Source organism: Pinus tabuliformis, chromosome 2_2, assembly GCF_031772625.1.
Source record: "Pinus tabuliformis cultivar Carrire ecotype Pingquan chromosome 2_2, CPIR1, whole genome shotgun sequence".
NCBI lineage: Eukaryota > Viridiplantae > Streptophyta > Pinopsida > Pinales > Pinaceae > Pinus > Pinus tabuliformis.
Genome location: NC_142300.1, coordinates 613,803,078 through 613,815,505, shown reverse-complemented (window position 1 = coordinate 613,815,505; position 12,428 = coordinate 613,803,078). Strand labels below are relative to the sequence as shown.

Below are 12,428 nucleotides of genomic sequence, written 5' to 3'. Positions count from 1 at the left end.
GATCAAGACATCTCTTGATCTCATCCGTCGATTTATTCAATTAATTTTTTATTATTATTTTTTAAATTTTTTTTAATTTTTTTTTTTTAAATTTTTTATTATTTATTATTTTATTATTATTTTTTAAATTTTTAAATTTTTTATTATTTTTTTATTTATTTCATTTTTAAAATTTCTTAGTTTTTATTTATTTTATTATTTTATTTCATTTTTTAAATGGATCATCGAACCAAAACCTTTGGAAACATCACCTAGGACCTAGGACTTAGGACTCACGAGGGGATTTAAAACATTTTTCGACCCTCAAGACACATTATATCATGACTTTTACAACTTACATCTCAAGGGGACAAGCCCACTTAACACAGACCCTCATAAATCACCCAGTTCTGCGACACAACTATAATCTAGCAGATTAATACACTAGGATTCTCCTAAAGTTCTAATGACAAAATCCATCCCGGCTTTGGGGTCAGGTTTGAAGGAAAACTCTGCCGATCCATGGATCGGTGAGACGAAAAACCTTCCGGGACATAGATTATCATAGAAAGTTAGGTCCACCTAGGCAATTTTACATACATGACTCTGATCTGCTTAGATTATTTACAATTCATACATGCAGACTGGGTTTACAATTGAAATGATCAAGCTGCTGATGACTGTAGGCTGGCACGGACACGTCGTTCAGGTGCTACCCCTTTCTGCCAAGAAAAGAGGGTGTACTGCATGGGAAGTTGACCAGTAGTGGTCAACATCTGGCTCTACTTGGGGACACGTTGCTGCTCTGTAGGAATGTGAGATTCCAGAATCTGCATCCATGCAACACACAACAAAATATAAGTAGCGTCCGTCCAAAATCATCATATACATTAAGCACAGGATAGATAAAAGCTCTTCATTTATTAACTAACTAATAACATGAAAAGTAAATCTAATCCTAAAAACAGAAATGAAATGCTGAAAAGACAAGGAGTAGGGATAGAAATACAATACAGAAGATGCCCCATGGCATCAGATGTGTTCAATAAAGTGCATACTGAGCATTTGCCTGCTTTCAGGCAAATCTGTCGGCTGCTTGTCGGATGTGCCATGTCCAATTTTGCATATGGTAGGACTCTTTCCTATCCGAAAATCAAGCTGCTCACGACCGTCTGATGCATCAAATCTTCTTCTTATTTTCTTTCTCTTACGTTTTTTCTTTCTGGCAGGTTGAATTACTGATGACCTAGAACTTTCTGTTTCAAAACTATCAGATGAAGTATGTAAGATATGCGTGACATGTCTGTCTTGCATCTGATCTTTATCATTCTTAAGTCTGTCCGGATCACCTTCAATTAACCATCTTTCAATCGAATCAATAACCTCCTCATAATAAGATGGAACTTGTTGCAACAAATGAGAAGGCTCCTGATCTATTGATGTTATCTGGTTTCTTTCATCTTCCAATTGCTGAAACCTTTGAACTTGTATTCTAATGGCATCCATCTGTCTAGAGTGTTCAACCTTTATATCACTGATTTGTCTGTTATGGTGTTCTTGCATGTCTTTTATTACTTTAGCATTCTTTTCCTTTATGTCCATCAAGCAATGCTGCATAAAATTTATTTCTTCTTTATGATTCGCTTGCATGTCAGCCACTTGATTATTATGATTGAACGTCATGATAGTCATTTCCTCATCCATAGTTAATAACTTGTTTTGCATAGAGTCAATTTCCTTATCATGATCAGCTTTCATGGTCACCATATTTTCCTCTAAGACTGACAACCTGCTTTGCATGATTCTAATTTCTGTTTCATAATTAGTTTTTATGGCCTCAATTTCTTTAGCATGGTGACTTTGCGTGACCTCAATCTCCATGTTACGTTTTTCCAGATGGGTGCATAAAGTTTTCACATCATTGACATAATTAGTTTGATTGATTTCCATATTTCTCACCAACATCATTAGGTCTCGTATAATTTGCTTTTGCTCTTCCTTTTCATTGTCATTTGTCCCTGATTTTTCACTATCATGAACTTGATCTGCAATATTTCCAGTGGATGACACATTCTGACATGATGAATCGTCTTGGGATCTTTTAGCTGGACCTCTTATCAAATTACTTTCATTCTGTTGCACAATTTTAGAGGCAGAAGGCAAGCTGTTTGGATAACCATATCTATTTTTAAAAGCATCGACCATGTTTTCTAAAGAAGTGAAAGATTCCTTTGGAAAATTGTTAAACCAATTCAAAGCATCATCTTTTAAAGAAAGGACAAATAAACGCATTTTGATATCTTCATGATTAAACTGAGGGGATCTACAGTATATGGTCATGATGCGGGTAAACAAGACTATATGCCTTCTAACAGCGATTGGATCACCATCCGAGAAAATAGGTAACTTAGGAATGGCATCTTCCGGAAAATCATGGAGACGTTCAGTAAAACGACATGGCTTAAATGAATAATCCATGATGAATGATAAGGGATTAAAAGGATGATAGAACTAGATACCTGCTCAAGAAAATCAAGAGATGAAAACAGTGGAGTCGCCACTTGAACAATGAATCTGATTCTAGGATCCAAAATGTAACCACAAGCAAATATGAGGAAAGCTTCTTGTCTGGGAAAAATGAGAAAGTGGAGTCGCCACCCAAACAAGAAACAAATCCAAGAGGTGCTGTTGATATGGGACGAAAAGATGTCAATAATATTGAATCTGCCAGCTCAACTGAGAGATGAGAGATGAGAAGATAAATGTAGATGAAACTCCGAGAAAACAATTTCCCCGGCAACGGCGCCAAAAAATGTTGGCGTTGCCGGCTCAAACGAATGATAAAAAGATGAACGATGAATGATGAAAAGTCGTTGAAACACCAAGGACAGAAAAACTCTATCCCCGGCAACGGCGCCAAAAAATGTTGTCGCGCGGATTGACACGACAACGCTCAGACCGGGGGCTGTCACTCTGATCCCCGATCCCTCCGTTTAAGCCTGTCTCCCGCGGCTAAGGGGGTAGTCCCTGTGAGATGATGAGGCCAACTGTCGACCAGTTGGCTGGGAGACACGAGATACGATTAAGATAAGCACTAAAAAGATTTGATTAATTGAGCAGACCAGTGCCTTAAAAGATTATTATTACAATGATTACTTGTTAAATGATAAGAAAGATGAACCGTGAACAACAATCATTTGTCATCAAAAGGTATCAGCGAAATCACATAACCAAAACGATATCCAGCGACTGAGAATTTTTTAGAAGATAAATGCTTAAAACCACCACGAGTCATGAATTATTAACCAGACATCGTATTCGTATCTCGACTTGAAAATTCTAGATCTCAGCATAAAAGATATAACGATTCCCGAAAATGACTGGATCTGACGAAGAAAATTTTCCACAAAAAAAAAAATTTAAATCCTTTTTTTTTTAATTTTTTTTTTTTTTTTTTATGTCATAAAAAATCTAAATCTAAAATTTATGAAAATCTTTAAACATAAAATCTAATTAAAACGAAAATTAAATCAAAATCTAATTAAAGCTAAGCTTAACCCTAAACTAAACTTTAAAAATAAATTAAAATCTAACCTAAAGTTAAATCTAAAACTTAAATAAATTAAAATCTAAGTTAAAACTAAACTAAAAAATAAGATTAAAATTTAAAATCTAAATTCTGAAACCATAAAGCTAATTTAACAAAGGCCAAACTATAAATCAAAATAAAAGGAAATTACATATCGAAATCTAAAATCTAAAACAAACTATGTGAATTTAAAATCTACGCTAACCCCTTTTTGGTTTTATATTCAAAATACAAAAGAAAAAATCTAAAGTAAACCAAACCAAAAAAATGAGACGCAAGCCGTAAGAGAATTTCGAGCTGCCAGTAACCCTAAAGAAATCGAAAGCGTAACCGGTTATGTCTCAGGATGAGACTGCATCTAAAATCGAAAAAAAAAACGCAGGCTTATGATAGACGTTACCTGGCCCGTGAACGACAACAACATACCTCTGCGGGAGATGTGGATGCAGGCTTTTGGAAAACGCCAAACGCAGGTTCACAGCAGCGTGAGAATGAGCGCGTGGAGACAGAAGTACGCTGGGCAATGAGGTTACGTGCGTCTTTTTTATGCTGCGGCAGCGTGGATGGATTTGCTTGCAAATATCTTGCCCGTATACACAGTCACGCCCTTAGTAAATCGAGACCTCGTTCTGAAACAAAGAAACTGAATGCGGAAACCATGAACAGCTGTTCGGCTTTCTAGAAAGTCGATTCTTTGTCGGCAGCTCAGCATTTCTGAAGGGAATCGTTTGCTAACTTATGATTTCGAAACCTTTACGCACACGGCTTACATATCTGCAGGCCTGAGGACGTGTATTTCAGCTGAAGCGGAATGGTTTCGACTGAGATCGGATCTGAGCAATTCTTTTCATACAGTATACCGTCTGTGTGAATAAAATTTGTGTAGCAACGAATTTTTGTTGATGCCCACGTTGTCTGACGATTTCACAGTATGTCCACCACGTCAAAGCTTTACACATTGTTTGAAACCAGCAACCAGACGGCTGAGATTTAAGGCGCGTGGGTATTTTGAAGCATCACATATAATCCGGGACCACGAGCCCAACAGAACTGGTTAACCGTATTTTCACTTGAAGCTTTTCATGCTGGATACAGTGAATGCGTTTCCTTTATGCAGTCAATGCACAAATTCAAGATTTTTTGCAGCTAGGAAGTTTTCACGTGGGTGACAGGACGGCCAAAACCCTTGAAACGAAATATGCTTCTTTCTATGCGTGATTTCTGGGCCTTGATCCTTCGACGGCCAGCCAAACAGATGGGCAAACGATCAACGCTGCATCTAGAGAAAACTTTCTATCGATTTTGTCTAGGGTCTGTAACCTGCAAGAAGAAAAAGAACTCAAGATGGAGTATGCCAGAAGCTAACCTAAAAACCCTAAGCCCTAATAAAAACTGTACAAAGCAAACTCTTGAAATTTGAAACCCTAGATCAGCTAATAAATTTACAGATTTGGCCCCTTAACAGCCAGATTCAGCAGTAAGCACGAAAAACATTTTAAAGAACAGAAATTTCAGATCGTCACTGTGAAGAACTTCAGAAAATCTCTCATGCAAACTTAGAAAAATAAACCGAATGATAGACCCAGGATCAACTCCAACTAGGCTCAGCAAAAAGTGCTTGCGGGAGTTGGCTGGTTCAGCCGAGAACTTCCCCGAACGCCCACAAAATTTCCTTCAATGATGTTTTCTGCACAGCTCAAAACAACTGTCAATAAAGAGGGCAAAAATGTTGCTAGATCTCAGTAAGTAATGGTGATACCTGCCATTACTTCAGAAACCCTAACAGCACCCAAACCCCAGCAAGTGAACAAGATACCTGTGCTCACAATACTCTACAAAAAGCTATTATTAACGGCTGAAAATAACATATGTAGAAAATGAAACAATCTCACAGCATTTCAAGAGAGTAACACCAGCAAGATATGGACCCCAAAGTCTTCTTTTATTAACCAGAAACAGATTTACAAGAGAGCTTCTTCAGTCTTAGACTCACAGATCGAATTGCTCTTGAAATGACCACCTAAGACTCTATATAAAGGAAATGATCCCAACGGCTAGTTCGAATGATCCATGTAGAAATGATCTCGACCGTTGATGAGGATCAAGACATCTCTTGATTTCATCCGTCGATTTATTCAATTAATTTTTTATTATTATTTTTTAAATTTTTAAATTTTTTTTTTTTATTTTTATTTTTTATTTTTATTTTTTAATTTTTTATTATTTATTATTTTATTATTATTTTTTAAATTTTTAAATTTTTTAAATTTTTAAATTTATTTCATTTTTAAAATTTTAAAATTTCTTAGTTTTTATTTATTTTATTATTTTATTTCATTTTTTAAATGGATCATCGAACCAAAACCTTTGGAAACATCACCTAGGACTTAGGACTTAGGACTCACGAGGGGATTTAAAACATTTTTCGACCCTCAAGACACATTACATCATGACTTTTACAACTTACATCTCAAGGGGACAAGCCCACTTAACACAGACCCTCATAAATCACCCAGTTCTGCGACACAACTATAATCTAGCAGATTAATACACTAGGATTCTCCTAAAGTTCTAATGACAAAATCCATCCCGGCTTTGGGGTCAGGTTTGAAGGAAAACTCTGCCGATCCATGGATCGGTGAGACGAAAAACCTTCCGGGACATAGATTATCATAGAAAGTTAGGTCCACCTAGGCAATTTTACATACATGACTCTGATCTGCTTAGATTATTTACAATTCATACATGCAGACTGGGTTTACAATTGAAATGATCAAGCTGCTGATGACTGTAGGCTGGCACGGACACGTCGTTCAGGTGCTACCCCTTTCTGCCAAGAAAAGAGGGTGTACTACATGGGAAGTTGACCAGTAGTGGTCAACAAGCACCTTAGAAAACAATTTGGCAAACAGATCTACAAACAATCGTAGGTTGGTTGGAAGTGCAAGAAACATCAACCAAAGAGGGTAACAAGCCTTCCCTAGATCCTCTAGGTTAATAGTCACCCGCCAAGGCTGCACATAATTCAGGGAAGCTTCAATGGTCTAGGTACCATGTTGCAAAACATGTTGGACTGCAGTGTCAAAATTAAATAGAAGGTGAACATATTTGGATCCCAACTCCCCTTAGCTTCCTAGTTCATTAGGAACCATTGTTTAAAACCTTCAATTGGCATGTGACATAAGAGAAACAAAATCACACCATGATGCTCCAAGCTTTTCCTTCCTTGAGTACTCCTTATTTCTACTATGGAAAATTTAAAATATCTATCAGTCAGGAATGAAAAATTAGTGCTAGTCCTGGGTATCGATCCACCCATATCATCAATAGACTATGAATGAGAAGGGGAGGGCCCTCCTCAAATTTCACCAAACCATTTTCAAGCAAAAAGACTCCATTAATTTGGACACTTCCTACAGCAACTTCAGCAAACTGAACACCAACCACATTCTCTGTGGATTTGGTGGGATCCTTCTTTTGAAGTGGCAATTCCTCTAAGGATCCGTCAATATGTCCTTCATCAGTCGCATCTACCATTTGTGTCTCTGTATCTGCACTCAAATTGATGACTAGATTTTCTTTAGACCTGTCCAATTCTTGCAACCCAGTCGAGGGCAATGGCAGCCACTGCACTTGAGCTTTGGGATCTGGATCCACAACACCTTCAAGTTTTGCTTTCAATGAAACAACTACAGTCCTAATGGAGCCATTCATATCCCCACAATCTAAAGGAAGAAATTCTAAAGGAAGCTGATTCCGAGAACGATTCCTCCATGCATACACCCAAGCATCACCTTCTTTATATTTGGTTGGTGATCTTTCCTTTTCCTCTGTACCTATGCTATCCCATTAGGAGACTGTACCAGACTCACTCAAGAGCCCTGGATCTGGTCACGGATGAATGCCATATCCCCTTCACACATATGCACATCCACATGGTGGCCTTTTCTCTCCTGTCTGTACAGTTGCCGGAGTTTCTACACTTGCCTCAAAAATAGGGTTCCTTAAGTTTTCTCTGATTCTTCCTGCCTCAAATGACACGTTTTCAGTGAAAGAGATGCAATTCACAAGGCATTATATGTAATAGGATCGGTCATTTTCTGTTTTTTAAATAGAATTTTGCATGTTGAATTTACCATTAATATCATTTGATTTCTCTATATCTGAAACATATGACTTTGAGTAAATAAGACGCCATGTTTAAAAGACAAATGGAATTCTTTCCAATTAACTGTGAGAAAAATTATGTTTGGATTAATTGTGAGTTGGATAGTGATACATATATAATTTCAAATATTTTATTAGAGGCGGGAAAAAGTGACGAGTCATTTCTTCATTGAACCATTTTATTTGAAGTTCTTTTAGGATGTACACCTTTGGGGAGCAAACAGTAAATGTCTCTGCTGAAAACAAAAGTAGACAAGCAGAACACTAAATCATGTTAAGAAGTCAGTTAATTGAACTGATGGCAAGTTCTGCTGTGCAGGGAATTGTTAAACATGAACCTTACAGGAAATCTAGCTCCAGAAATTGGAATTTTACAGGCTCTTAAAATTTTGTAAGTTGATTCAATATTAAATTCAATGTCAATGTAGTTATGTCAGCGCAAGTGATTCCTACAAAAATGAAAATGATGGCATGGAATATCAACATGCAAGTTTCACATTCATTTCAGATATTATTACTTCCTTCATGTAAAAGTCGTACCTTTGCTATTTCCAGATTAGATTTATGTATTGGTATATACTACATATAATGTGCATTACAATACAGTTTTTCTGCATTTCGCATAATGCCATAACTTAATATGAAGATCTCTCCTTCAACATTTTTATACCTCTTTTTGTTGTCTTTTGAAAGGGATTTCATGTGGAATAATATCAGTGGCAGTATTCCTAAGGAGATTGGAAACATAAAAACTCTTGAACTTCTGTGAGTTTCTTAAAAACACTTTTATTTTGAATGACCCTGAAGCTTGTCTATGTATTCTGTATTATTTGTAAAGTCTTCCTGAATTATTGTTCTGTATTATCTGTAAAGTTATTTTCCTCTACCAAAATTCAGATGCTGTTTCAGTGAAAAATTCGAAGCTTGTCATATGGGAAATTACAACCATTATAGCTATCGCACAGAACCCAAAATTTATGTTTAGAATTGGTGAAAAATTAATTCATTAATAAACAAATAGACACATATATGTTGATATATCTTCCATGGATATCTATTCCAACTCTTAACTATTGTTGCACTCATTGTCTACAAAGGTGGTTAAATGGAAGCTAGAACAGATTCAGCTGTGGGGTTGAGAGCATGTCATGACAGGGCCATTTGGTGGAGTTGTTTATCATCCTAGAGGCAGAGGCAGAGGTAGAGGAAGGAGCCGTGGTAGAGAAGACAAGCCTAGGCATCTTTCTGATACAGAGTTCGAAAATGTTAGAGACTACACGGGAGACAATAGTGATGAGCAGCCTAGGCAGATGATAGCACTACAAATGCAGAATATGCAGGGAGGACCTCAAGGTGGTGGAGGAGGAAACAATGAAGGAGAAGGAGGTTCTGGAATAGGAGAAGGGAGCCATGTGCCTCCACGCACAAATCACACATATGGACAGACTCCTAGACCGACTATGCCTCGCTTCACAGAGGAACCAAAGCAAGATAGAGGAGTTGATGCATTCACCGAGTTGATCAAATCATTCATAAATGGAGTTGATGAGTATGAGGCGTTGGATCCTAGAGTCAGGAGGATACTTACTTTTGCAAACTATTGCCATCTGAAGGAGAAGTATCGGCCCAAAGTAGGGACTTCCAGAGGAGGACAACAGAATCAAAATTGGGATAATCAGAAGCTAGCAGGGAAGGTGACATTTCTAGGGTTTGATGGGTCAGCCAGGAATTCTGTGAGATCATGGGTTCAGAAACTAGACACTTACCTTAATTTGAATCCTATGCAGGAGATAGATGCCATTAGATTTTCTACATTACATTTGGAGGGTGATGCACAAGAGTGGTGGTATCACAGACTGGTTACACTTGGGCATGTGTCCATCACATCCTATAATGAGTTCACTCGCAGGCTGGTGGAGAGATTTGATAGGAAGGATCCAGAGTTGCACTTCAAGGAGTTGGCTAACCTGAAGCAGACAAGCAACGTAGAGGCTTACATAGTAGCAGAAACTAGCAGTGATGGTCTCAGATATTTCGGAGGCAAGGTTGATCATGTTGTTTATTGAGGGTTTGGTTGAGCCACTACGAGGTTGGGTGCGAGCTTATAGGCCAACATCATTGCAAGATGCCATTAGCTAGGCACGGGACATGTTGGACGTTGTTCCGAAGATGAGGGCACCAACACCTACTAGAATTCCTTTCCCTCAGAAGAGAAAATACATCAAGCCCCACGCTAGCTCTCTGAGGCACTGCGCATCTCCTGGCTACCTCTACGTGAGTCCTGGCTAGGTTTGCATGAACCTCTGGCTGGCTTTGCTTCCCTCTCTTACGACTTCTGCGCTAATCCTCCCGGCACTATCTCTGCGTCTCTGCTTTTGTATTCACTGCCCCTCAGCTGCGACTCTGATCACTCCAATTTCCTCAGTGAGCCCTACCCCAGTAAATCGAATTCTTGATCAACTCGGTGTGTTCTCCAAGTGACCCTCAAACCTCCTCTTATACTTTTCTCGTTGACAATTCAACGGCCGAGATTAAGTCCCTAATCAATGGCTAAGATTTACTCTGGTTTGATCCATGACTTTTGGACCCTTTTAACAAAGTTTTATATTAAATCACATTAATATTTTATTTTCCCTAAGTCTAAGATTTACTCTGGCTTGATCCATGACTTTTGGACCCTTTTAACAAAGTTTTATATTAATTCACATTAATATTTTATTTTCCCTAAGTTTAGACTTAAAACTTAGGGACTCCATTAAAAATATTAATTATTTTAATATCTCCCAAACTGTTTAGAATCTGTCCAAACCATTTCTGGGTATTGGAGATCTCATGTGCTTTAGCCTCTCCACCAACTTTCGTGGCTAGATCACATTTGATGCTACCCCAAATCAACACTCCCTCTTAGCGAGGACTATGCTCTAGTAATATGTAATATTCCTAATTAGCCATGGCTAATTGGAATATTCGATTTTGTTCAATTTTTGCCTTCTATAGTTATTTGTAAATAAAAAAAGTGAGGATGGGGGACATAACTCACTTTTAGAATAAAAAGTCACTTCCTAGTAGCAGAACGTTGTGACTTAAAGGGGAACCAAGGGGGCCAAAAGGGGACGCAGAAATGGAGCGTGACTTAAAGGGGAGCCAAGGGGGCCAAAGGGGGATGCAGAAATGGAGCGTGACTTAAAGGGGAGCCAAGGGGGCCAAAGGGGAACGCAGAAATGGAGCCCACGTAGGCACATGGAGGGACTGCGCAGGAGGGGAGGAACACGTGGCAAGAGGGGAATCACGCAGGAGGAGGTGAGCCTTGGGTTTGAGAGAGGCAAAGGCTATAAAAGAGAGAGGAACCCCCACATTTTGGATCATTCAATTATGTGCATTTTGAGCTAGTTGTTTCGACTTCTGAGCACGCTGGTTGTTTAGCTGGTCTGTAGCACTATTTAGTGCATAGAGTGTCTCCATTCAGAGATCTCACCCTTAGCCCCGGGGGACTTCGAGTGCCTGCTCGGGCAAGGTATTTCCATTGGCATTTCAGCAGTAGTTTTATCAGCATTTCAGCAGCAGTTTCATCAGCGTTTTGGAGGACTGCGCAGCACTGAGAGAGGGACGCAGTTCTTTCTGGCAGTAGTGTTGGATTGGGGTTTTTGCAGGAGGATTTATGCCGGGTGATTGAGCAGGGGACCAACCCTTGCATATTGGAGGATTTTTGGCAGAGTTTCAAGTAGAGTTCTAGAGGGGTTTCTTCAGTGGCAGCGCAGAGCATTGAGGAACTGCGCAGATCCCCAAGGGGGTGATTTTCAGGGGTCGGCTATTCCAGGAAAGCTTTCTGGGTTTTTCTGGGTTTCTTGAGTAGAGCCTGATTCTAGAGTTTCAACATTTTCCAAGGAGGGGAGTAGCCCCAAATCATCATTTGTTTTCTAGCAGCAACAGCAGCACAACAGTTCTCTAGCAGCATCCACGCAGAGAGGCCATTCTTTGTTATTCTGAGAGTATTTCTTCACTTGCCTTGTGCAAGTCGAGGTGCCATCTTTCTGATCACCTCCTGTACTCATTTTATTGCTCAGTATAATAAAATGGCTTAGCATTTCACGCTGCATTTCTTGAGTATCTGCTTATATTTCCTGTTTACATTATTATATGTTGTACCACTGTTATTTTGTCATTTTTGGGTTATTATATCATTTGCACATATTTGGTTGGAGTTTTGTTGGGGTTTGAGGAATATTCCGGGTTAGGGATATTACAATGGTATCAGAGCATAGATCTGGCTCAGCCTGTGGAGCTAGCAGTCTATGACACCGAGGGAGAAACCCTACATCTGTTACAGAGGTAGGAAATACAGAGACAGTGAGCGTAGGTTGGAGAACACCTACGGAGAGGGAGACTGTGTTCCGGTGGTGGACGCAGAACAGGAGGAGCCTGTGGGGGAGCAGAGGGATCCGATGGTAGATGAGGACGAGAAGAGATTTGTGGATATGCTCCTCAAATCAGTTCAGGTCTGTCGAGGCAGATTGAGGTGATGGAGCAGAGATTCATGACAGTAGAGGCCAGATAACATGAGAGCCCATGTGTTTTTCAGATTGGTGAGGGATTGGGTGCATCCCATCATTTGCCAGAGCAGCGTGATACTGTGCAGCAGGTGGCCTCACATGCCCCTACACGCTCTACCATGCCCACTTTTTTAGGAGTAGAC

The 12,428-nt window shown here is 39.1% G+C and overlaps 1 protein-coding gene across 3 annotated transcripts in view; it reads left to right on the top strand.

Moving 5' to 3' along the window:
• The window catches only part of LOC149194157 (putative LRR receptor-like serine/threonine-protein kinase At1g06840), a 397,266-nt gene that overhangs the window by 86,490 nt on the left and 298,348 nt on the right, over nucleotides 1-12,428 (top strand). For all 3 annotated transcript variants that reach the window (XM_089405051.1, XM_089405050.1, XM_089405049.1), the window contains exons 3-4: nucleotides 8,055-8,126; nucleotides 8,429-8,500. In XM_089405051.1, coding sequence (XP_089261177.1) covers nucleotides 8,055-8,126; nucleotides 8,429-8,500 — 144 coding nt within the window. The remainder of the gene's footprint in view (nucleotides 1-8,054; nucleotides 8,127-8,428; nucleotides 8,501-12,428) is intronic.